The 24,628-nt window shown below is 37.3% G+C and overlaps 4 protein-coding genes across 4 annotated transcripts; 2 read left to right on the top strand and 2 right to left on the bottom strand.

Annotated features, from left to right (window-relative positions):
• Position 1: 1 nt before the first annotated feature.
• Positions 2-3,231, bottom strand: LOC106650175 (thioredoxin-2-like). The gene is made up of 3 exons (XM_014368057.2): positions 3,060-3,231; positions 569-685; positions 2-426 (listed from the first exon to the last, which is right to left on the bottom strand). Exons 1-3 carry the CDS (start codon positions 3,081-3,083, stop codon positions 247-249), a joined length of 321 nt encoding a protein of 106 aa, XP_014223543.1. The 5' UTR covers positions 3,084-3,231; the 3' UTR covers positions 2-246.
• Positions 3,232-6,578: 3,347 nt separating this feature from the next.
• On the top strand, positions 6,579-12,834 carry LOC106650174 (transmembrane protein 53). Its single transcript, XM_014368056.2, has 5 exons — positions 6,579-8,033; positions 9,960-10,167; positions 10,330-10,482; positions 10,557-10,682; positions 10,778-12,834. The coding sequence occupies exons 1-5, from the start codon at positions 7,699-7,701 to the stop codon at positions 11,198-11,200; spliced, it is 1,245 nt and encodes a 414-aa protein (XP_014223542.1). The 5' UTR covers positions 6,579-7,698; the 3' UTR covers positions 11,201-12,834.
• Positions 12,835-15,111: 2,277 nt separating this feature from the next.
• LOC106650039 (sodium-dependent phosphate transport protein 1, chloroplastic-like) lies at positions 15,112-18,101 on the bottom strand. The gene is made up of 8 exons (XM_014367819.2): positions 17,593-18,101; positions 17,339-17,498; positions 17,092-17,204; positions 16,883-17,014; positions 16,597-16,804; positions 16,377-16,521; positions 16,183-16,297; positions 15,112-16,114 (listed from the first exon to the last, which is right to left on the bottom strand). The coding sequence occupies exons 1-8, from the start codon at positions 17,782-17,784 to the stop codon at positions 15,959-15,961; spliced, it is 1,221 nt and encodes a 406-aa protein (XP_014223305.1). The 5' UTR covers positions 17,785-18,101; the 3' UTR covers positions 15,112-15,958.
• Positions 18,102-19,526: 1,425 nt separating this feature from the next.
• Positions 19,527-21,097, top strand: LOC106649913 (ankyrin-3-like). The gene is made up of 3 exons (XM_014367642.1): positions 19,527-20,387; positions 20,498-20,789; positions 20,871-21,097. Exons 1-3 carry the CDS (start codon positions 19,527-19,529, stop codon positions 21,095-21,097), a joined length of 1,380 nt encoding a protein of 459 aa, XP_014223128.1.
• Positions 21,098-24,628: the final 3,531 nt, after the last annotated feature.

Raw genomic sequence — 24,628 nt, 5'->3', positions numbered from 1 at the left:
ATTAAGAGTATACAATTTAAATTGATAAAAGTTTATAATTTGAGTTCATTTTTTGTGATGTACAGAGTATATATTTCGTTGATTTTTCGTGGGTAATAATAATTGTATAAAAAATGAAAACTTGTGATTATGTGCATTTTATGTAAACATTAAGCCACATTCAAACAGTGGTAAAATTACTAGAAGCAAAACTTCAAGAAAAGTTGTAATCTTTTTACAGTATTTAAAATAACTTATTAGGAATGTTTAGGCTTTCAGTTTGTTCACTGTTTCAATGAGCTTTTGGATGTTAGCTCCACTGAATTTTTCAACAAGTTGACTGTTCTTGATAAATACAAAAGTGGGCATACTGTGGATATCATACTCTTCGGCTACTGCTTCCAAATTGTCAACATTGACTTTCAAAAAGACAACATCAGTGGTTTCCTGTAAACAAATGAATATATTTAATTAAATGCTCTGACGGTTATAAAATAATTAACTATATTTGTTAAGCTCTTTGAATGAATTGTTAAGATATGCAAATTCGAGCTATTTTTAAGATTAAAAAAATGTAGATGAATTTTACCTTGGAGAGCTCTTCCAATTTAGGAGCAATCATCTTGCATGGTCCGCACCAGGTGGCATAGAAATCAATGACAACAAGTTTGTCTCCAGCTTCTGTCAGCTTCGTCTTAAGCTCTTCCTATAATTAGCAAAACAATATTCAAATTATATTATGCACTTGCACAGCTTACAGAAATTTTAGGTTGGTATGATATTTTGATCAATAAATCACCAAATATAAAGGTTGTACGGACACATTAAATTTTCTCTTGAAAATTCCATTAATAAATTTGGAAAAATGTATGTATCTTAGCATATTTTGCATTATTAAAAATTTTACAATTAACTATTTATTAAGTATGAATTTAAAGAATGGAAATGGAAGAGAATAAAAAGACCAATTTTTAATTCAACTGCTTTGGCTGTAGGTTACATAATTTGCACAAGTCAACAATCGTATGGTTAAACGTATGCAAATGAAAATGTTTCAATTGCGAATAGTTTAAAATTCTTACAGTCGTCGATAGCAAAGACATGTCCGTAATTTAGAAAAATTTCAAGTTGATTAGTTCATACGAGCGAGACGGACCCGACGAAGGAAGTTTTTTTTGTTTTGAAAGAAAATTACAGATCCCTTCGAAGAATTTTTTATCAGTGGCAAAATTCAGATCATAATTCGTTGTTTTTTTCGTCGTTGTTTTTTTTTTTTTATTGTTCGTATGTAAAATAAATGGACCCAGTTGTCGCATCATATGAACATAAGCAATAAATTTTATTTAACGGCGCTTAAGAGTGCGCGTCATAATTTATAATATAAATATAAAGTAGATGTAGTATTTTCGTTTGAAAGCAGCAAATCTGCACATGCACCGATTAAAATCTAATTAAATGAGACTCGCGTCGACGAGGATGACGAAGATTTTCTCACGTGCGATGCGGTCATAATACAAAGTGTGTGCACTTTCTATAAATATCATTGTGCACGCATCTAGTGAAAATCACGGTTATAGTAGCAGCGAGGCGTTGGTCAATTCTCGGGATCGTGATCGATCTATATTATTATCATACATCTATATAGTCATCGAGTCCTGCAATGCGCTGTGCTACTTGTAGAGAGTGTGCTGTAACATTCGTAGGCGTATACCAGCGATACTTCTATGTAGCATAGAAATTCTCGAGTCGCGGTGTAAGTGGCTTAAAAATAATCAATGACATAATAATTTTTCAAAGAAACGCATCCTCAAGCTCTCATCGTTCCAAGCTTAATTAACCATCGAGATATAAATCCATAAAATACGTCCAAGGCATTTGTGCGCGAGTATATCACTTAATACTAGAATGAATTTCGTAACTTTGTAATGTGTAATACACGCGACTCGGCGGCGAGTGCCGCTATCTCGTCGTCGCGTGGAATCTTACACGTACGGCGGCCACGTATTTGGCGCGTCTGATGATTATGATGAGGTATGCACGAGGAAAAGAGACCCATCTCATTAATGAATCATCGTCATCGTCGTTACGTGCGCGAATAGCGATGGTGCCCAAGGTGCTACTGCGCGTCATCCTATTAATATTATAATAATTGGTTCCGCAGTCGGTCTCTCGAGCTGAGTGCTATCGTTTGCTTCTTTTTCTCGTACAAATAACGAGTCGAAACGCACCGGAAATCGCGCGCAAAAATGTTGACGAATAATAAAAGATAATACCGGCAACTTCCGTCTTCTGTATTATTTGTCGAGCCGCGTGTAATATGTCACAAGACCCCCCGCGTTATAAAATGTTTATCAATAATAGAAGAGAGAAAAGGTGCTAATGCAAGTGTGATTATCGAGCGGACTCGTAAGAGCGCGCGGAGTCACTATATCGTGTAACTCGAGGTAAGAAATATATTACGCGCGTACAGTAGAGGCCGAGAGATTACCTATAGAAAATCTCGAGGCCATCTGTGCCGAAACGCGAGTATCGCTCGGTGCTTCGTTGCGAGTCATTAATAACAATATGCACACGAGACTCTGGTCGGTGTGAGTGCGAATCGATATCGCGCGTTCCGGCCGAAGAAATAGGTGCCACGAAGTCTGCGGCTAGGCTGCGACAACACACCCTCGCACGGACCACGACCAACGCTAATCGCTATTGCTTTTTTTATCGCCAGTGCACCAGCAACATCGTGTATCGCTGTCTCGGCGAAAAGTTCAAAAAGATCAATTCGCACACCCATGTCGCGCGCGCCCTAACTTGTGCGTTCGAAACAAAAAGGTTATAAATCTTCGTGCTATTTCTCGGCGCGCGGTGTAGTCGTTCGAGCAGTTACAAGTTGCTTAACGCGATGAAATGCTCGCACGACACTCGAGAACGTCGAGGAAACTGTGCATGTAATAATACAACGAACTTTGGCCGCACAAACAAGGCATGCGAGCACCGGACACGATTCTGCACCTGCCGCAACCACGATGATCGATATACTTATTCTTAAGGAAAGTGCAGCAAAGTGTGCCGCTCTCAAAGACACTTACTTGAGTTTGAACTTCGTGAACCATTTTGAGGGAGTTTGCTTGTGTAATCTGCCAACGAGACAAGAGATAGGTAAAACGAGCGAGCGTGTAGCGAGTTACTTCGTTGCACGTTTGCGACTGAGGAGAGTCGGCACTCGGCCAGTGTAAAGTAGCGGCAAATCGCGAGCTCGCTGTGTGTGTACACACTATGTGCGGCTGCGAGGGCGCCGAGCCGAGGTTGAGAACGACTGTCTATGTGTGCGAATGTGTGTGTGTATGCGTGGACGATGGCGGTGAGGGGCCAGCGCGGAGAGTACCAGCTCGTATGTGTGTGTATTATAGACCGCTCGTCATCTATACTCGTGGCTCGTACACATTCGCTCCGATTTTGTAGAGCAACGAACGAAGACGGAACATATTAGCAACACACACGGGCCACGGCACGCACGACAAATCGGAGTTTGCGCGGCAATCGCGAGCTTCTTACGCTGTATCTGCATGCTCGATCGTAGTGTGTGTGTGTGTGTAGAGTGTATATGACACTACTATACGCCCCGTAGCTCGCAGATGTTCGAGACAAAATCGACGATTCTCGTGTCTTCTTTTGCTCCGAATTATCATTTTCATAGCTACAACAGCTTTTATGGTGCAACAATAGCCACCACTGTAATCTACTCGATTGAGTTGGCGATATTGCCTGCGTGTATGCCTCTACGATTCATGGAAATAAACTCTAGCTAAGTATTTCGTAATTTATCTTCAGTTTTTAGCGCAGGTAGAAAATTTGGGTCTTGAGCTGAGATGCTACTTTGAGAGAGTTTATTGCGGCCAGTTGCCAATAAACCAACAGCATGTTCTTACCGTCTATGGATAGTCTCCAATACTCTAACGTTCTGGATATTTTTACTTACAAAGCAAAAAACTTATACCGATCGCGATTTTACGTGTCTACTTTACATGTTTTACAAACATTGGAAATCGATTCGAAAGAATAATTGTAGTCGATATTATCGCAATGATCGCACTTTAGTCATTATGCGCTTGGAAGAAAATAATGCTGCTGATTGTTTGAGCTCTTTTATTGTTAAAAACATGTTCTAAATTCATGCTTCAAACGAGATTCTCACTGATTAATCAGCGCCGACGTCGGAAATTCCGATTTGGAATACTCGGTTGCCGCTACTCGAGTACTACCTGCGCGAAGGCAATTCGATCGATATAGCACTACCGCATGCCGATACAGGAAGATTTTTCTTTCTTACTCATTGAATTCTCAAAAACGTTGTCTACAAAGTTCGGAATAGACCCCGAAAGGAAAAAATTCAATGCCAAATGAATCAGAGTCGTTGCTTCTTTAATCGCCGTCTCTTTCTCTCTCTCTCTCTTGCTCGGAGCTAATTATTAACATCTTTTTCTATAACTATACGATAGATTGTACACTGCGCACGATCTATATAGTTTTTGTAATGTTGTTTAATGTGTATGTAGCCGTGCAACATTGATAATTGTTTAATTGAATTTTCAAGGTGCGTCGCGAATATACACATACGGAGTATACACCTCGTGATTCTCATTGCATCACGTTACATCGCGTTTCCAGATAGCATTACGCACGTGACTCGGCGCCATTGATATATAGATATATAACGAAGAAATTGGTGCATCATTCTGGACGTATATTTATATATACGCGTGACGAATGTGACTTCCGCTTTTTCCCGTCCAATGACTCTAGCGAACTGTATACTTATAAATCTGTTCGTATTATATACCTAGTAAGTCTATCTACTATTCGCAGGACGATGCATTTTTATTCATACATGCCATTTTGTGCCCATAATCTCTTTTTATTATATTATAACACGATCTTTCATCTAGTGTCTGGGCAAGTGTAGGCGAAATGTATCGAGTGAATTCAAGTCAACTCTAAAATATGTATGTAAGAGATCACCGACGCTTTTGTAAATTGCATTCTGTCATTCACCTGACGTCATTCTCTTCAATTAACGATTTTATAACAAACCGCGCGATGCAGATAACTGATAAAATTTGCTCATTCTGCGGAAGTTTTTTTTCAATAGCTAAATATATTTTTGTAATGCATGAAAGTGTATGCGCATAGCCGAATTCGCGGCAAAAATATTAATGTGCCGTTTATGTCAATCTTAAAGATATAGGCCGATTGATTTATACATCGCGTACTTGAATTATTGACACGCGTGTCTGGTCAAATTCACGCGACATGATTATTCTAAAGCAGCTAATGTACGCGCTTGATAACACGCATTTATTTAATGATTTGTGAGCGTGTCAGCATGCAACAGTCGAAAAAATCTTGTTCGAGCTGTAATAATTTTACAAATTTGTGCTGTTACACTGGTATTTGTATAACTTCTTTGCCAATCGTGACTCGAAAAAATCATGTCGATTACATTAATTTAACGCACGAATGAATTTTTTTTCTTCATTTTTTTTATTAAGCGACCGAACAGGGAATAGATTCGTGCAGGTCTGCATCGACTCAGCTGTGCGAGGCGTGCGTGTGGTTTTGACATTAAATAAACATTCGATAACGATGGGATGTAGCGACACGTCGTGTATATGAGTAACTTTTAAATCTGAATCATGATATGTGTTGCAAGATAATACAAGTCTGCGGTGTAATTTTGGGCGTTTCAGTGGTCAGATCGAAAATTAACAAGAATAAAATTTAATTTTTGAGTAAGAATATTGTATTTTCATCAAATATTAAAAAAGAAATGTCCACGTTCAACTAAATTACTTTCTAAATTATTAGTACGATTAAAGGTAAAATTTATTTTTGAAAAAATATTTACCTAAAAAGTTACGAACAAAAAGTTCGGTAAAAAGTTATGAAGCTTTTCGAAAAATGAATGAGAAATAATATGGGTCGATGAAAACTTTGCCTAAAAGAGTAGGTAATTTGAAGCGAGCAGACGAAGCCCCGTGAAATCAGCCGTAAACGATCTCTGCTGTCGCGCATTATCGATATTGGCTAGTCATTGGTAAAAAAGTTACCGCCAGTATCCTATGAATTTTTTAAGCGCGTCATCGGTTTCGCAGACAGTAATTATCTTTACCGATGGCGATATTCAGCCTACATCCGCTCGGCGCGAATACACTACAGTGAACATAGTCGGTATACGGTAATGCCATTCTGAGCTTTTTTTTTAAATCGCGATAAGTGTACTTTAGATGTAGAGCGAATAGGTACACCTTTTTTCAATAATACTGCACGCGTAGATTTCATCAAAACTCGTGGTGAAACAGTATAGATAAATTAAATTCAGTTCAGAAGGAGCTCTAAATATTGAGACTTCATACTCCGTCATGTGTTAATATAACCAATCCGGGAAGAATTTTGCTACGCTTTGCAAGTACGACATCGTTATCTATGATCTGTTTATCGGAGCACATAGCGGAGGAAAGCCCATCGAGGCACGATCCCTCTCGTTCTCGAAAAGCTCTCGAGCTTTTGATATGCACGTAGCGTGTGTATCTGAAAAGGCGAGGCGCGTGTACAAAAGTAGGTAACGTCCTTGACCGTGTAATTGTACAGTACACGCAACGTGTGCATCTGTGTCTGTCCGTGCAGCCCGTATTTATTTCCCAGATAGCTGCAGTACTATAGCGATTCGCAGCCTTCCTCGCCGCTTACGAATGTGCATTCTTGCTTGCGCTCATATGTGCTGGGTGTGTGCTTGTGTGTGTGACACCGTCCGCAGAAATCATCCATCCGTGCAGAGGTTACCCATACAGGCGTACTCACGCAGATACGAGCAGAGACAAAGTTTCGATATGCCTCTCGCGTAGCCGCGCCGATGGTCTCCGAATGCGACGAGAGGACCGCGACGAGGGGTGCAGCTCGTTTCATCGGGCCAGCAGCTGCGCGAGGCAAGTTGCGCTTCGGCGCAACACGTAGCTGCGGACGCGATCGCAGCTGTGCATCCTCCTCGGGCTGCGAGACCAGAACCCAGTGCCACAGTGAGCGACGGAGCTCTCGGCGCCTCGTAATATAGCACAGCCAGTGCGCGATTCCGTATACCTATATAGGATACGGATCGACGGGCGAATGCAGTATCGTATATATCTATAGGTGGGTGGGCAGGCAGGCAGGCAGCAGCAACACTTGGCCAACAACACGGAGGGAGAGAATATCGATCCTGCATGTGCGCAGGTGTGCGTGTGTGAGCGAGAGCGTGTGTTATGCACAGTTATAATCATCCACGAGCACACGACGATACACACCAAGGCACAGGCGTCGACGTCGGGCGCCTCGCGAGACGAGCCCATCGGCCGCGCCGAGCGCAAATCAGAGTCCATGCGATAGCTGATCGCGTCGGAGCGCAGTAGCAGCATTAGGAGTAGTAGTAGTAGCAGCAGCAGCATCAGACGAGTAGTGGTCGCGCGACATGCTGCACACCGACTATTAACTATATATTCTTCTACATGTGTATATTTATATAGTGTAATCATTCAAGGCGAAGGGATATCGCACCTCTCGCTTGCTGCAACTGCCATCGCACGTATCATCGCTGCGTTATCATCATCGTCGTCGTCTTGTCGCTGTCGGGGGCTGCACGCAGTCGCAAGCTCGCTCGTTCCAACGTAAATATCCTACGCAAAAATCCAGATAAAAATGAGCGAGAGACGATTGAGCGACGAGCTCGAGTACCACATCACTTTTCCGGGCTCGGCAACGCCTGACAAGACCAAGTCCAGTTCCGGAACCACAAAGACGACGACGACGACGACGAGCATCGTCAATGAACAGCAGCAGCAACAAAATCAGCAAGAACAACAGACACAAGGAGCGCAAGCACAGCAACAGCAACAGACCAGTAAGATTGTCAACGCCGACGATTTTGTCTTTGTTTACGAGGAGCAAAAGCGACCGCTCGTCGTGCTGCTCGGTTGGGCTGGCTGCCAGGACAAGTATCTAGCCAAGTACAGCGCTATATACGAGGAGCGCAGGTGAGTACAATCGCATACATCGCAGATGATCGCGCTGGATAGAGAGCTTTCGCCCGCGCGCTCCTAATCGATCATCTCGAAAAAAGCTCGATACACAAAGCGCAACACATTTGTATTTGGGAAAAATTTTGTCGTTGTCGCGTCTGGAATGTTTAATTTTTTCTTTCGCGAATATTACATGGGTAAAATACCGATAGAGCCGTCGAGCCTACGGCGAGAAAAATTTATAGACGAATTGCGTGTCTGCTCTAGAGCCCCGAGTGAGCTGCGTGCGATACAATATGAAATATATGTATTACATATTCCGTGTATTATATGTGTAGCATCGATCGACACTTCCTCCTGCGCGACTCTTCTGTCTCTCGCTCTTCTCTCACTTTATCAGTTGACGCACACACACACATAAACACACACACACACACACACGCACACACATACACACACGCAAACGCGCGTATACACGCGAATCATCAAGTCCGAGCTTTTATGTGCAAGCTCGGTTGAATGACTGCTATAAAACCGGTTGAAAATTCACCACAACCGAGTTCGTTTCAAATTTATGAAACTTTTTTCCCCTGTCTTTCTTTCACTTATTATATTTCGCTTTGAATGAACGCTCTCTGTATAATTCAAGCTTCCTTCTCCCCCCTTTCTCCTTCGTTCTTTCATTTATATTGTAGAACCAAGTTGAATGTTTTATGTTTTATTCTCCGCGATTCTGGATGCAATTTTAATTGAGTTATAGAGCGCGCCATTAATACAAAAGCTCAGGCAAGATTAATTTTTAAACATTTCGTTAAAAAATCAACGTTTATTTCTCGCACAAATATACGCGCTCGTATCCATCATTCATTGTGTCGAGATTTTGCAAATCTCACCTTGACAATCCAGCCAATGCGCGCACTTTTTTTTACGCAACACACGAATTAAGCACACATAATCTTTGCCTACATCTCAATGCAGCGTGAAAACTTTTAGATGGCAATATGCTCGTTTATAAGCGTATGCTTGTGTATTAGTGTCAATAAAGCTAGCGATGGCTAACGTTACGTGTATGTATATGCGTGTGCTTGTGTCGCAACCTTCGTGCAGAACGGCAATTCGCAAACCACACTTGTAAATCGAGGGGCGCCAGCGCGACAAATGCTCGTGCACACGCACACACACACTCACACCAATACCTCTCTATGCATGCATGCCTCTCATTATTATTTACTCGTTGACAAACGGATCTCGCTTCGAGTGCCGCTGCCCGTTTTCCATAGAAGCCATTTACTATTTGCCATTAGTGAGAATCCACCGATTGCGCATGACGTTGAATCGTTATGGACATTTTACGATGCACACAGGGCCACCACACCGCGCCGGTCCGTCAGCTGGCCTCAGAAATTCCGAGAGCGAGCTTCGAGTGCGTGTGTGGCCAAGACATTTTCAATTATCGGCACTCGGATAATCGAATCGATTGTGCCAAGAGCAGTTGTCGTCTCGAAAATATGTCAGCGTGTCGATAATTTCTCGTGTCAAGTATATTTTCCAAATAGCTAAATTAAATTAATCGAGTGTCTTTTTGAAAGAGAATCGGTTGCAGAATTGGTTTTACAGTCTGTCGTCGATAGCAATTCGTGGAAGCGTTCATTATTTCATAGCATCGCTCGCTCAATGATATACAGCAAGCAAAATTACGGATTATAGAGTCGCCTTTTAAAAGCTCGCGTGCATCGATCGCGATATATTTTTAAATGACAGGCACTACGAATAATATGCACACAGGCCACGTGTCGTAAGGCATAAAAAAAAAGCCCGAGTGGCAAAGAAAAGTCCATTAGCAGCGCGCGTAAACGCACATTACAACGACCAATAATTACCAATACGTTTTTGACATACATAATACATTGGTCGTTTTGCTTTCACATGTCGATTACGCAGCTGCATCACGTTACGCTGCACAGCCCCTGTGGAGTATCTGTTCTGGCGTCGCGATCGTCTGCCGCACATAAGCCGCCAGCTGATCCAGGTGATCGCCGACAAGTGCACCACCGATCATCCCGTCTTTTTTCATGTGTTCAGCAACGGCGGTGCGATATTTTACCAGCACATCAGCTATGCCATGCAGCAGGCCGGCTCACCGCTCAAGGTAACACAAAGTCCAGAACAAAAAGACGGCATAAGTTAATCGCGCGACAGAGAAAAGCCTGTGCAAACAGCCACGTGACACAAAAAATTATACTATTGTTTGATTTCGTCATGATGTGTGCACACAATAACATTTCTAAAATGCGTGTGTGTATCGCTGCAGGTCAAAGGAGTGATTTTCGACAGTTCTCCGGGCGAACGGCGCATAACGAGCTTGTACAGGGCCATCAGTGCCATCGTGGGTGGCCACCCTGTGACCAATCTGCCGATCTCGCTCGTCATCACATTTTTCCTCTCTTTCATTTGGCTCTTCGAGGTATGTCCTCTATATATAAACGCATTTTTTCGATCGAGTGTCAATTGTGCTAATTTGCCGTATTACCGTGACAGATAATTGCCCACGCCATCAGTAAACGCGGCACCGTGAAAACCGACCCGTCGGATCTCGCCGAGGAGACGTACTCTTGGCCACAGATCTTCCTCTACTCCAATACCGATACGCTGATTCGAGCGAGCGTGAGTATAATAATTTGGTATTACTATGAAAGACGAACTCGACCGAGAAGTAAGTCGGTTTTGAGCAAAACGCCAGGGAATTTTTTTGCACGTAGGACGTGGAGCGCTTCGCGACGAGACGAGCCGAGCGCGGCGTTCGCACCCAGCTGGTCCTGTTCACGGACTCGCCGCACGTCAAGCACTTCGCCACGTATCGCGACGTCTACATCAGCTCGGTCTGCAATTTCATCAACGAGTGTCTGGCAACGGCGGTCATGGGGCCCTGCTGTCATCCCGGCAACAAGAAAAAAACCACGGCCGCCGGTGCCAGCAGTGACAGCAGCAACAGCGGCGTCAAGAAGAGGAAAGATTCGGCCGAGAACGAGGACCAAAGTCGACGCGAGGACGACGACGAGGACGAAGAGGACGAGGAGGAGGACAGCCAAGACGTTAACGAGTCTGGCTCCAGCGTGGCCAAATCGTTGATGCACTGCCTCACGAAACGCATAGTACTACCCAGCGAAGTTAGCTCGCGTTGAATGATGCGCATGGAAATTGCGTACCTTAAAATTACCCTGAAAAATTAATGACGATGAAAAATAAATGAAATCTATCGGGAAGCAGAGTATGTAAAAATCAACACGTACTTGAGCGCGTTAGATTAAAAGCATAAATTGACGCGACGCTATGCATAAAAGTATACTCGTCTTAATAATCGCATGTCAGTGATCCAGAAAAATATCTCCGCTAACCTTTCTTCTCTATAATGTGCACTTTCTATACGAATCAAGCGATTTATCATGATATACACGTACGTCTCCTAAACATATGAATCTTCATTTTAAACTCCTCCATGTTCACCAACGAAACTTCATTGTACTTTACAACTATAAGGTATTGTATCTGCGTCAAATGTTCAAATCTTCAAAGTATATAAGATATTTAACGAATAACGTACAATTCCATTGTAACTATCGATAAAAAATAAAATGAAAATAAGGTGAAAAATATACGTGTAACGTTCTAGCGCTTAAGAAATACATCGGTCTTTCAAAATGACAAAAAAATGATAAAAAAAAGAATAAACAAACACGACATAATCCCCGTGTACATCGCGTTTATTTCTTTCCAGTACAAATCGATACACGAATTTACTTCGGATCCTTATTGATGAGTTAGCCTAAAAATTTTTCGATATCAATGATTGTGTATAAAAGTCAAATATATTATGTATATATTGTAATCCATTGAATCGAAAAGAAAGGTGTCAACAATCGTCGCTTTTTGTAATTTTGGAATGTTAAGTTAAATATAATATATGTATGAGTCTTCCATTGTAGTATTTTTTGCGTTTCGAGAAAAACGCAATGGAAGCTGAAAGTGGAATTTTTTATTTGTTTCCATGTCTGATTCCGATTGAATGAAAATTCGATTGTTAGAAAAAGGAGAAGTCGATGCGCATAAAAAATTCTTATAAGCCGCACTAACAAATTGATATGATATTTTGAATTTTTTTATATTTATTCCACAAGCTCTGAGGACATTTCTTTATACTGATTACTGATGTATTTTTTTTAATAATATTACCGATTGATAAAAATAAATATATATTTATACAAGTTTAAATTATCATCGGAAATAATTGGAAAGCGAATTATCGATTCAACTATTGCTGGAAGATCCTTTCTATGGGTATATTGATTGATATTTTAATATGAACTTTATTAATGAATGGAAATTATCTGTATAAACTCATCAATCATTTTCTGGGGAAAAGAATATTTTTGTACATCGTTTACTAAAACAAACCCTATCCTATTTCACGTTAAAAACAATATAAATAAATAATCTGATGGTAAAAAATTTCATGCAAATCCCAAATATTTAATTAACAAAATAAAATACAATCATCGAAGAGTTCATGGTGTAAAAAAACAATAGAATAAAAAAAGTACATTACAGTTGACTAATTACGATGAATAGTATATCTGACAAAATTTAAAAATTCTAGCTATAATAAAAGAAATGTTTAGATGTAGGAAAATACAGGATGATCGAGCTGGTCTCGACGAGTATGTTAGAAACTCAGCTATGTTACCAAAATATTTGTTATGTTAATGTAAGTACCAGAAAAAATTGAGAATAATAAAAATCATAAATTATTTGCTATTAAAAATTCGTTTACATAAGTATATAAATGAGCTATAATATAAAATCACGTCTATGTGTGGGCATGTATATATACGCTTATACGTATTGATATATGTATGTCACACATTGATATAAATTTACGTATGTAATAATACATTTCGATGTACCACAAAAAAAGTTTATCGTATAAATAAAGACTGAATAATTCTTGAAAATTCGTTTATTCGAATTGTTTCCTTCCGATTCAATATAATCATCGAGAATCGATGAAAAAATCGTCTTGCGTGCAACTTCAGGTGTACGGGGAAAGTCATCAAGCATCCACGACGCTTTTATCCATCCGCATCAATTTCCGTAAAAAAAACCCGCATGTTTATGAAGTGATAGAATCACGATATCCAAACTGGCGTACGACACGGACAAAAATTTCAATTCGCGCAAATCAACGCTGAAATCGAAAGCCGTTTCAGAGCCAATCGCCAAATTGTATGGCTCGACGGAGGCTTACAAGCGCATCAATGCTCTATCCGTTTTCGTGAGCAGCGACGATCCAAAGAAGCTCTACGATGCCGAGGTTAAAGCCCAACGGAAGAAGATAAAACAGTTAATTACTTTTTTTTGCGCTGCTCCACACATTGCGGAGATATAACAACAAAATACAAGTATTGTTTTGTATTGTGATTTACAGTGACGTCGAGAAAACAGCCATCCACAGAGAGAAAATTGAATTTTCATTTCTTACGCGAGAAAAATACACAAAAACTTATAGCTCTTATGGACAGTAATAATGAAAAAATTTACCTCGTAAAAATCGATAAGTAACAATCAGAAAATTTTCAAACGCTGCACAACTTTTTCAGGCCAACGTCGAAGGAGCACCCGAAGCACAAGCCCGACGAGGACAATAATTGTGATTTAGCGACGAGCATCAAAATGCAGGCTGAAAAGATGTGCTCGAAAGATCATCAAGTTGGTAAAAAGTGATCACTTGAGAGACGGAAACGATAGGAAATTTTCAAAATTATCCACTGATGTCGAGTTGTTTTGTCGATTTTTCTAGTTGCGCGCAAAATTAACGAGCGAGAGAAAGGCCCAAAAGTACAAGAAGATCGTGAAAAGGGTACCAGCGGCAGCGAGATTCGTCTACACTTTTGGCGAACTGGGAGATTTCACGTTGGCCCGAAAAGATGACGATACCAAAAAAGATACAGGTCAGATTAGTGATGTTTATAGATGCAAAAATACAGAGGAACTATTATGTACAATTGAAAATGTTTAGGATCGAAGAGATCCCTGACGCCCGAGAGTAAAGTAGCCAAGAAGGCCGATTACTTGAAGAGTCAGTCGTCTCTTTACTCGCGCTCGAAAAGTTGCGCGCCCCTCACGGACATGGAGAAGCAGCTGAAAGACATGCAGCTGCAGAAGAGCCGCATGAATCGGATCATCCATAGCGAGCTCAAGGACGCCAAATCCAGTTGGCAGGAGATCACGGAGAAGCTGTCCATGCACAGCACCAGCTCGAGAAGCTTCAATTTTTCCAAGATCGACCGACTTTACGAGACACTGGCCAAAACTACCGAGGAGGCAGAGAACTTTCATCGCTCGATCTGCGCCTCGGATAGGGCCAAAAGAAGAGCCGTGGAGACGGGCTGTGAGACCGATTTCGACGAGCAAAAGACGCGGGACGCGCTCTCGCAATCCGAGGAAAATAATGGCGAAACATCGGAAGTTGCTCCGGTAGCCGGGGACAGCGGGGATAAAAAGTTGGAGTCGATGTTCGCTAGCGGCGACTCCATCAAGAAGGAGCCCGAGAACAAGAGTCTGCAGATGAGCATAGGCCAGATCATCAACAACGAGCCGATGAATCACGAGCGAACCCTCGACAATCTGAGGAGGTATCTCGCGAATGTGAGGAGTGAATGCGACGAGCGCAGAAGGTCCGAGGCATTCTTCGATGATCCGGATCTGCGGGCGGCTGATCTGCTGCAGAAGCTACAAATTTCCTCGGACGCTCGAGGGAATAAAGATTCGCCAAGGCTCCAGCAAGTAGAGTCTTCACTGGAGAAAGATGATCCGGAAAAGGTTGAGGCTAGCAACAGAATAACGTCCGAGTCGCAAACGTTACCAGAAAAAACGAGCCTTGTCAAAAGCTCCGATTCCAAGTATACGTGCTCGAGTTTCAACGCCGATGTCCCAAATGTTTTCAAATCGGAATATTTACGGAAAACTTGCTTTTTAAAGCAGTAGATTTTATTTGATTTTGTTCATTTATAACGACAAATAAAATTCAATAAAATTGTTTGTTCTTTGAGAAAAGAAAAATTATTTTACTTCATACTTTCATCGTTATTTTACAAGTACATATATTTTAGTTTAGGAACTTTGATTCTACTCAAAGACATAAAATTACATTATAAGTAAACAAATATACGATTTATCGTATTATTATGTACAAATCACATTGCCGTGGATCAATTTTCTAGATAATAAAATTTAAAATTACTTTGAATTTTTCTCATTTTATAAAATAAAATTTTAGGCTTAAGTTCATCAATATCAGTTGCATAAAATAATATAAAATTATCGGTAAAAATTTTAATTAATATTTAAAATTAGTCAATGGTACATAATTTTATATTATTGAATAGATAATAACTTTTTATAGATACCAAAGTGTCAAATCAAAGGGAAATTTGTGCACGAAAAATGTTTAATTTTTGGTTCATAAAAAAAATTCACGTGTAGAATAGTACAATATCGCTTGACGACTAATAAATCAAGAATCATCATTTTTAACACATGAATTTCTTAAACTACATTAGTATTTAAGAATTAAAGTTTTGTATGATAAAATTATTGAAACCCACAAAAAATTAATTCATGGAATTATTTATTTGATTTTTTGTGCACTATTTTGACCCTGAATTGAAGTATCATTCAATAACATATGAAAATATAGTTTTTTTATCACCTTGGGTTTGTTTGATATGGTCAACAATAACAATTCACCCTACACTTTTTACAGATTGTCAATCATACCAACTATTCATTATTCACTATTAAGACACTGAAGAGTTTTAATATACACTGTGCTCTTTAAGTGGAGCAAAACTATCAACTGATTCATCTGGTCGTGGCTGGAACTGTCACAGTACCGGTTGGGCAGAACTGTGAGTTTGATAAATAATGGCACCAGTGAAATTTATCGCAGCCGCAAGAACAAATACTGGTAACCATCGTCCACCTGATGTTGTCACTAATTCCGCAGTAATTGGTCCACTTAAAATTCCTGGTATTGTGGCCTAATAACAATGGATTTTTAAATTAATTATTTGATACTTTCTTTTATTAGTAAACTAGTTATACATACAATAGTGTTAGATACTGCAAATGTTATTCCTGCATGGTTTGGTGCAACATCAGCATGATTACTGAGATGCCCTGATGAGTTGCATGCGCACAATCCCATTGATATAGATACAAATCTGAAAAAGTAATAAATAACAGAAACAATTATTTTTTCAAAACAACTAAAAGCAACTAAAATGAAAATATGACTCTTACATGACAGCTAATAATAAATTGTCAACAGCGCAAAAAGCTAATAAGAAAGCTCCAGGTCCAATCAATCCTATATTGGTCATCAATCTTCTCACAGACAAAATAGACCACCGTTTTTGAATTAGATTATCAGCACTGTGACCGGCCACTAAGAAAAATATTCTTTTATTAATTTATACATGGTAAAAAAAATTCTTATCATAATTATTTTTGTTATGCTTACTGATTCCGACAAGTGAATTGACAATATATGGAATGGCTGTTAAACTTATGCTTTCTTTGTTTGCAGATAAATTTCTTGAAAGGTAAGTTGGTAACCATTGCATAATTATATAATTACTCCAGTTCATAGAAAAGTGAGCTATATACAAGGCCCACAATGGCCAGTGTGAAATGAATTCCACCCATTTCAAATTTCTATTTTGTGGTCCCTATTTTTATTTATTATAAAATAAGAATGAGTAAAAATTGGAAAAAGTAAATATTAATGTTAATGTTAAAAATCATACTTTAGGTAAAAATATTGGTATTTCTTCAATTGAATTTGTTTCTTTATATAAAATCGTCCACAAGACAGTCCAGATGATGCCTATTATGCCAAATAAATAAAAACCTGTTCGCCAAGGTAAATGTGGACAAATCTAAACATATGTTCATGAAACAGTTATAAAATTACAATAACTTTGTTCAAGTCAGAGTCAAAAACATTTTTTCTTACAATTGATGCTACCACTTGACCAACTGATCCAGCTGCGACAAGGTAGCCAAAAGCCCTAGATCGTTCTTCTACAGGCACACTGTGAGCAAACAGATGAAATATCACAGGTAAACCTGAAAGAAAGATAAATATTTTAACCTTTATAATGAAATATTATTAGGTATGATTACTTTCGATATAAATACATTCACAAAATTTGAATGAGATTCATATAATCAAGTAGAGCCTTTAAAACTGTTAATCTTACCTAGACCTTCTCCAAGTCCAAGAATAACCCTTGTCATTACAAGTAAATTAATTGAATGTGCAATAAGTGGCGTTACAACAGTGCTTATGGACCACAACAACACAGCTGCCATCAAGACAGTTTTGCACCCAAAACGATTGGCCGTATTAGCTCCAATAATCTACAAAACCAATAAGCATGTTTAAGTAAGCCAAGCATGAAAAAATGAATTAATTTGATACTTCAAAAGTATTGAAATAGCAAGAGAGACCTACTTGACTTGAAAAATAACCAAAAGCAAAGGCAGAGTGAATCCATCCTTGCCAATGCAAATTCCATTTATATTCATCAGTCATAGGAACAATGGCAATCGGCATTATGACCCGATCTGCAGCATTGATGAAATTTGCTGCAGAGCACAAGGCGACGATTCGCGAGGTGCGAGGTAACATCGATAAGCGAGGCATTTTTACCGTCTACTTCGTTTGTAACTTTTATATACATGAAGCTAACACTTGCCACAAAAAAATGTATGTCAAATTTACAAATTTTTCTGAAAAATTGAATAACCTCTCGACCTCGAAGCTTGTTAAATTAATAATAATAGGGTAATCGACGATTATTAAAAGTTCATGGAGTAACGTTAAGATACATTTTTAAAGTTTTCACGATACATTTGTCACTTAATTGTCCGCGTCAAAAAGCAGATTGGAAAACATATTGTAAACTTTGTTTTCGAGTCACCAGTGTCGGAGGCCCATTTTCAATATTGTTGTCTGCTCGGGCAAAAACTTTACGGATTACATTCGCGCGCTAGCCAGTCGATTGAACCAAAGTACTGGCACGACATCTGGTAGCTTCACAAAAGACTTTCCAGCTGTGTTTCAAAATTTGAATAGGATAATGCAAAGTACACAATATGAAGTATACAAACAGCAATTACATGGTAAAATTTATTTTTGTTATGCTCAAAAGATTCTTAAAATTGAAAACATTTTTATTAAATTTTGGGAAAGTATTTTCTGTTCTTTCGATTGCCTTTTTTAAATTTCAACTTTTTAAGCTAAATGCTATATTTAATTACAGTCGTTTCAGTGGGGCCTTTATCGTATACTTTGCGTGTTTAATATTTCTTCTTCTGTATTTTCTGGCAAGTCATGTTTTTGTTCACTTTTCCATAATATTCAGATAGCTCTAGTTTGAGTAAAGCACTCAGGTAATGTATAGATAAACTATTTCTGAACATCAATCAATCATATGAAATGATTCCTAATGTGTTACGATAATTACCCAGATGTAATGACGATTTCATATTTGGTTTAAAAGACCAGATACCAAGATGAACTTGAGGAAATTAGTGAATTTTGTAAGCAAAAACTATAGTCCAGACGCTGGTGTTATTATTTTCATTTACTAAAAGTTAACTAGAGTTAGCTAGAAGTTACTCTTGTCGTTTTATTGACTGATCCATTTTTGACGAATTCACGGTCGTTGAAAACTCAGAAAAGAGTTTTTTGCTACTTTTAAATAAACACAAAAATGTCCATATATTTTGTTTAAATGGATCGATTTTCAATTTCAATACGTCAATCTATTTATTTTTTAAAGAAGAATAAAATTATTTAAAATCTTTATCTATTTTTAATATAGTTTAAAAGATATGACCTTATAAAATATGAATTTGCTTATTATTTTTAAACGAACAACTTTTGTTTTGTTTTTGAAAAATCGATTCAGTGCATCAAAAGACGCCTAGAAATGATGAAAAATACCGTATCTTTACGGAAACTGTGCTAGTCCCGAGAAATAAAATTTGCGTTACTTACTTTATTGCGGTGCAAGTCTTACAAATTTTTCTAAAATGCATTTGATATAAATGCGCCAAAAGTACATATTGGAATCGTCTACTTCGATGAGAAAGTCAATGCCACCATATACATGATTCATTTTTTACTTTCACTTTCAAATTCATTCAAAAGATATAAGATCTCTTCATTAGTGACCGAAATTTAGATGATATTCGAGTCTGTTTGATGCAGTGGCCAAAGCGGTTCATTTGATCAAGAGTTGCTTCGAGAGAAGGACGCATTGGCCATAGAGACAAGAACAAAATCAAATTGAAGAAAAAGTCCAGGAACCAACGTTTAAGTGTGTAAGTACACTTCACCGTCGCATAAAGTTCCATTTTTACATTTTCAACAATTCTAAAATGAGATCGCAAAATGGAATTATACTTCATGGAAATCGTTTCAAAGATGAGGACATAGTCAATCGTCCTGAAGAGTTTATCCGTGCAGATGAAAGTGGGCGCTCATTGCTGCATACTGCTTGTGAAATTAGTGATATAAAATCAATTGAAAAGATTATTAGTGTAAATAAATTGAATCTAAAAAACGCTATTGATATGAGAGGATTATCACACTTTCATGTGGTAGCTATCTCACCATTTACCGATGTTTTGGCAAGGTTTTTGAAAGAAGATTTGGTTCCAGACATCAATGCTGCTATTAGTGATACATCCAATTTTTTACCGGGTTTCACAGCCCTTCACATAGCCTGTTTACAGAGAAACATAAAACACGTGCGAGTTCTTTTGAGATATGGAGCACACTCAAACGCGAAAAATGCGTTTGGACATACCCCATATGAATTGCTTCTATGGGAAAGTGTGAGGCTCAATCAACTTATTATGGACCCTGACACGATTAAACAGTACAGTACCAAGTCTAAATACAAAAAGTACATAGAAAAGTTCAATATTGATGATAAGATTATCAATAGATCAGAACTAAGAGATATCTATAAAATAATTGAACTCATCCGGAATTCAGCCAAAAGTGATGAAGAATTTAAAGACAAAGGATTCAGCGAACTTCATTTCTTAGTGTGCCAAGCTCTGCTTCCAGATATTAAATTGGTGATTGAAAAATGTCGTCATTTAATGAATGCTAAAGTTAACGAGGATGTGCTATTTTATGGTGGTCTTACACCTTTACATGTGGCAGCGTATTTTCACTACGACGATATCGTTTTATTTTTATTGAAACATGGTGCTGATCCTTACATAAAAGTAAGTCTTTTAATTGAATGAAAATTCAAACAAAATTTTTTAAAATAATGTGTAGAAGTCTTTTCATAAAATATTAGCGTTATTAATCCTTACATTTTTTTACATTTTAGAATAAACAAAATGAAGATGCGTTAACTCTACGATTAAAGGATTTTTATACGGGATATGAAAATGACCAAGACTACAAAAAAAAATTTGGATCACGTCTGCGCTTAATTCCAAAACTCATGGACCCATCCTTATTACTCAATCATCCAAATTTTATTGACAAGTATGGAATGAAAACAATTCATTTAGCTGTTGGTACGGATTTGGACTTTTTTGAGAAGTTTTATTTATCTGAACGGCCAAATATTGATGAGTTGGTTAGTCCAACTGAATCAAAGTACAATTATTATGAAGGTGTGATACACATATGAATGTATTTTTTTCACGTTTATTTTAATTGAATTTACATTAATTTTTTTTTAATTTTTCTTATAGGAAGCACGCCACTACATTTGGCATTAATGTTTAAACGCTACGACATTGCAAATTATTTAATAAAAAACGGAGCCAATGTCAATATTGCGAATAAGTTTGGCAATACACCTTTGCATCTAACTAAGGATCGAGATATTTTCCAAAAGTTATTAAAAATGGGAGCTAATATTAATATAAAGAATGACGAAGGATTAACGCCAGTGGAAGTTTTACATGACGAAAAATAATTAATTGCTATAAATTTATTCATAAAGACACATCTATTATAAAGAATCACAACGGTTTAGCGCCAGTGGTAGTGAAAAATCATGTTGAAAAATAATGACGCCGTGCTAGAAGAGAAACCATATAGATCGATGCCTCATAAAGTCGGAGCACGGCAAACGTAAAATAGAAAATTTAAAAAAATTTAATAAACTTCAAAAACGAATCAGTTAGTTCAGCGTTAGCTCTCCAGCACAGCGGAAGGCTGAAAATCATTTTTTCGTTACTTTTTTTTCAAAATAGTTTATCTTGTAAATTTTCATCGTTTCTTTTTGAACTATTTAGTGAATTAATACTGTGTAATTTCAACGTTTTGTCATGTTGTAACATAATGTTAAATATAAGGATTTTTTATGCTTTACAAGGTTTTTCCCCATAAAAGTGTTTGTTTCATTTCTCAACAAAACTTATTTATTCCAACACTAGTATTTTATCGAAAATGATGAAACGATTCAATCGAATATTATCATTTCAAGATTCTTCAAATATACTTCGATATGCAACGTGGATCAACGTGTAATAAGTAGAATTCATGCTGTTACATAACTTTCTCGTCCGCCTGCCCGCCTCTATTATATGCAGATTCCACGAAAACTAATTTTTTTTCTCTTGCTATGTATTGGTAAAATAAGAAGAAAGAACTCCTTAAAAAATTTCTGTAACGATGGAAAGAAATTTGTTTTTCAAATTAGATTGCTGGAAAAAAATGTAAAAAATGATGTTTTGGAGATAATCAACTTTGAAGATTTGCTCTTGAAAAGTAAAAACTATTGAAAACTTTCCCGTGAAAAATCGAAAATTTCAGAGGATCTAACACCATCATCGTAAAGCTGACGCAACTTCACGTAGAAATATTGATATTTTTTTGGCCAGTGCTCGATCTTCCGTAGTTAGAAATTGAGAGATTTGCCGAAATAATAACACCTGGGGCGGCCTTGGGAAAATTGACGTAAAATGCGTCATAAAAAAGTGTACTGCGAACAGCATTGGGCTATAGAAATAGTACCCCAATCAACATCCTCCTGACTGAATCAAAATCTTCTTCGATTCGTGTAATGCCTTTCTTTTTGTGCTGCTGTTACCTCTCGAAAATCTAAAGAACTAATTTTTTTAATCGATAATAGCGAAATCCAATATACAGTAAAACTTCGATAATTCGAAATCCTAAATACAGGCTGTAATTTCGAATTATCGAGAATTTCGAATTAACGAAGTTCGAATTAACAAAGTAAAAGAGAGGAGAAATTAAATAATTAAATATTTAAACACAATTATAATTAAAATAAAAAGTCATTTTATGCAATAGTATGACGAAAAATGTCTTTTTTCGCACATTTTTTAGTGCGCAAAAAGCGTTTTGTGCGGTAAAATGCCTCATTTTGGACACGGGTGTGCGGTAAAACGCCTCACTTAAATGAAAGTATTTTTCGTCTCCTATTGCATAAAATTTTGTATGCAACACGTGCCCAGCTTTTTGCGCACACTCGTGCCCAAAAACGCCTTTTGGGCACTTGTTACATAAATAACTATTAGATAGAACCAACAGCTTTTGTTTTTGTTTTTTTTTTTTATAAGAAAGGATTCAACTTTTTGCATTGCAAAAAATAAATAATCAGAAACTTCTTTATTACAACTCGATGAAATCTCCCACTCCTTCAAACTTTTTGATTGCTTCACTCGATGTAGGAATGATTTTCCTGGTACTTTTTTCTCCTTCGTCAACATCATCAGATGATTCCTCATTAAATTTCCGTTTCTTGTTTAAAATATCAGCAACATTCTACTTTCGACTAAAAAATCTATTTTGATGTTAGCCGTTGAATCATCCATTCCTGCTAATATTCTAGAGACAATTTCTTTTTTGTAAAAATGTTTCAAGTTATTTTGTTCGAGGTGTATTCTATAGGCTTTGCTTTGACAGTTCGAAAACACTAGGGATTAACTGTTTTGCCAATCGGATCGAGCGATGTCATTCAAGCCGCGGCCGATTCATAGTTCACACTACCACTTTCTCCGCGTAATGGATTGAACTCAACATCAAACATTTCGAATTATCGACGTAAATTCATATGGTATCTTGACTCTAAATGCAAAATTTCATTTCGAATTATCAAAATTTCGAATTATGATATTGTTCGAATTATCGAGGTAAATTAACATTGAATTTACATCGAAAACGCTAAAAACAGAGCTTGAATTCGAATTATAGAAGTTCGAATTATCGAAGTTTTACTGTATATAGATTTTTTCCATTAAAAATATGTATCCACCGTTCAGCTACAATTTCATTGAAAATAAAATTAAAAAGTTGGTTAAGTTAGAACTCAAATTTTAGCAAGAGAAAAGGAGGGAAACAATCAATGATTAATTTCATACTTTATTTCATTTTGAAATATATAATACAATCATTCTTGAAATTGTAATTAAAAAACAAAAACAATTGATATTATATTATAAAAATGTTTAAGTTTCAGGTTGATTTGGTTATTTACAACTTCATATTCTAAAATCGAAAAAAGAAACAAACTTGATTTTCTTGGGTAACTTGTTTATTTACTGTCAAAAATATGATAGTATAGGGTTGTTTCGGTTACATATTTGAAGATTAAAACATGGCTCGAATAAGGCGGTTAGTATTGTTATCGAGAGAAAATATTTTTATTTTGATTAATACTTTGGGTTCTAGCACGGGTACCAGAATTTGATTATGATATCAATTTATCTATTTTATATAAATTAACAGAATTTACATTTCGTAGGGTGAAATAAAAAGTACCAATCGTTTGCGCGTTCGACGAACAATCGATTTCTTGCCTCAATCGTGTTAAAAAGTATAACCGAATATGAAATAAGACAAATTTTCTTTAGGTGCTGAAATTTCGAGCACCCATTTTGAAAAGGCACTTTTCTATGGAAAATTTTTGACTCGCAAACGTAAAATTTTGCTGTTTATAATAACTTTTCACGCACCAGCGAGTCTTGTTAATAAAAATAGTAAAAACGCATTTTTTTAAAATCTGGGCGCTGACTTTACCAACCTGAAATTGATTAAGGTATTAATTGTTAAAATAGATAATTATTCAGGGTCAGGTACGAGGTAAGTAAATAATGAGAAAAAAATGGTAAAAAATTACTTTTTTATAATGTAAAATCAATTGTTTTTATTTTTTTTAAGTACAATATTGATAATGATTGTATTATCCATCTCAAAATAGAATAAAATATAAAACGGATTATTGATTATTTTCCTCCTTTTCTCTGGCATATCAATTGTTTTTTTTATCAATGCATTATTGATAGTGATTGTATAATCAAACTCAAAATATGATAAAAAAAAGAAACACATTATTCATCTTTTTTCTGCTTACTTTTGGCATCCCTAATAGCTGTTAATTACATTGTTGTTTATTTGTGCTGCAAAATTTGTAATGGATCTATCCTTATTTTCACTTAACTTTGAATTGAGTTTCTTATAAGAGATCAAAACTTAGTAG

This window comes from Trichogramma pretiosum, unplaced genomic scaffold, assembly GCF_000599845.2.
Source record: "Trichogramma pretiosum strain Unisexual culture from Peru unplaced genomic scaffold, Tpre_2.0 scaffold15, whole genome shotgun sequence".
Classification (NCBI taxonomy): domain Eukaryota; kingdom Metazoa; phylum Arthropoda; class Insecta; order Hymenoptera; family Trichogrammatidae; genus Trichogramma; species Trichogramma pretiosum.
The sequence above is the reverse complement of the archived record's forward strand: the minus strand, read 5'-3'. Positions and strand labels throughout refer to the sequence as shown.

Bases quoted from the DNA above. Each gene is read 5' to 3' on its own strand.
- LOC106650175 (XM_014368057.2), bottom strand. From the start codon at position 3,083: ATGGTTCACGAAGTTCAAACTCAA. The intron at 686-3,059 runs GTAAGTGTCTTT...TGCTAATTATAG, and splicing joins TTCACGAAGTTCAAACTCAA to GAAGAGCTTAAGACGAAGCT. The intron at 427-568 runs GTAAAATTCATC...ATTTGTTTACAG, and splicing joins AATTGGAAGAGCTCTCCAAG to GAAACCACTGATGTTGTCTT.
- LOC106650174 (XM_014368056.2), top strand. From the start codon at position 7,699: ATGAGCGAGAGACGATTGAGCGACGAGCTCGAGTACCACATCACTTTT. The intron at 8,034-9,959 runs GTGAGTACAATC...TCGATTACGCAG, and splicing joins GCTATATACGAGGAGCGCAG to CTGCATCACGTTACGCTGCA. The intron at 10,483-10,556 runs GTATGTCCTCTA...TTACCGTGACAG, and splicing joins CTTTCATTTGGCTCTTCGAG to ATAATTGCCCACGCCATCAG.
- LOC106650039 (XM_014367819.2), bottom strand. From the start codon at position 17,784: ATGCCTCGCTTATCGATGTTACCTCGCACCTCGCGAATCGTCGCCTTG. The intron at 17,205-17,338 runs GTAAGATTAACA...TCTTTCTTTCAG, and splicing joins TGGACTTGGAGAAGGTCTAG to GTTTACCTGTGATATTTCAT. The intron at 16,115-16,182 runs GTATGTATAACT...CATTGTTATTAG, and splicing joins TTGCAGTATCTAACACTATT to GCCACAATACCAGGAATTTT.
- LOC106649913 (XM_014367642.1), top strand. From the start codon at position 19,527: ATGAGATCGCAAAATGGAATTATACTTCATGGAAATCGTTTCAAAGAT. The intron at 20,388-20,497 runs GTAAGTCTTTTA...TTTACATTTTAG, and splicing joins GTGCTGATCCTTACATAAAA to AATAAACAAAATGAAGATGC. The intron at 20,790-20,870 runs GTGTGATACACA...TTTTTCTTATAG, and splicing joins AAAGTACAATTATTATGAAG to GAAGCACGCCACTACATTTG.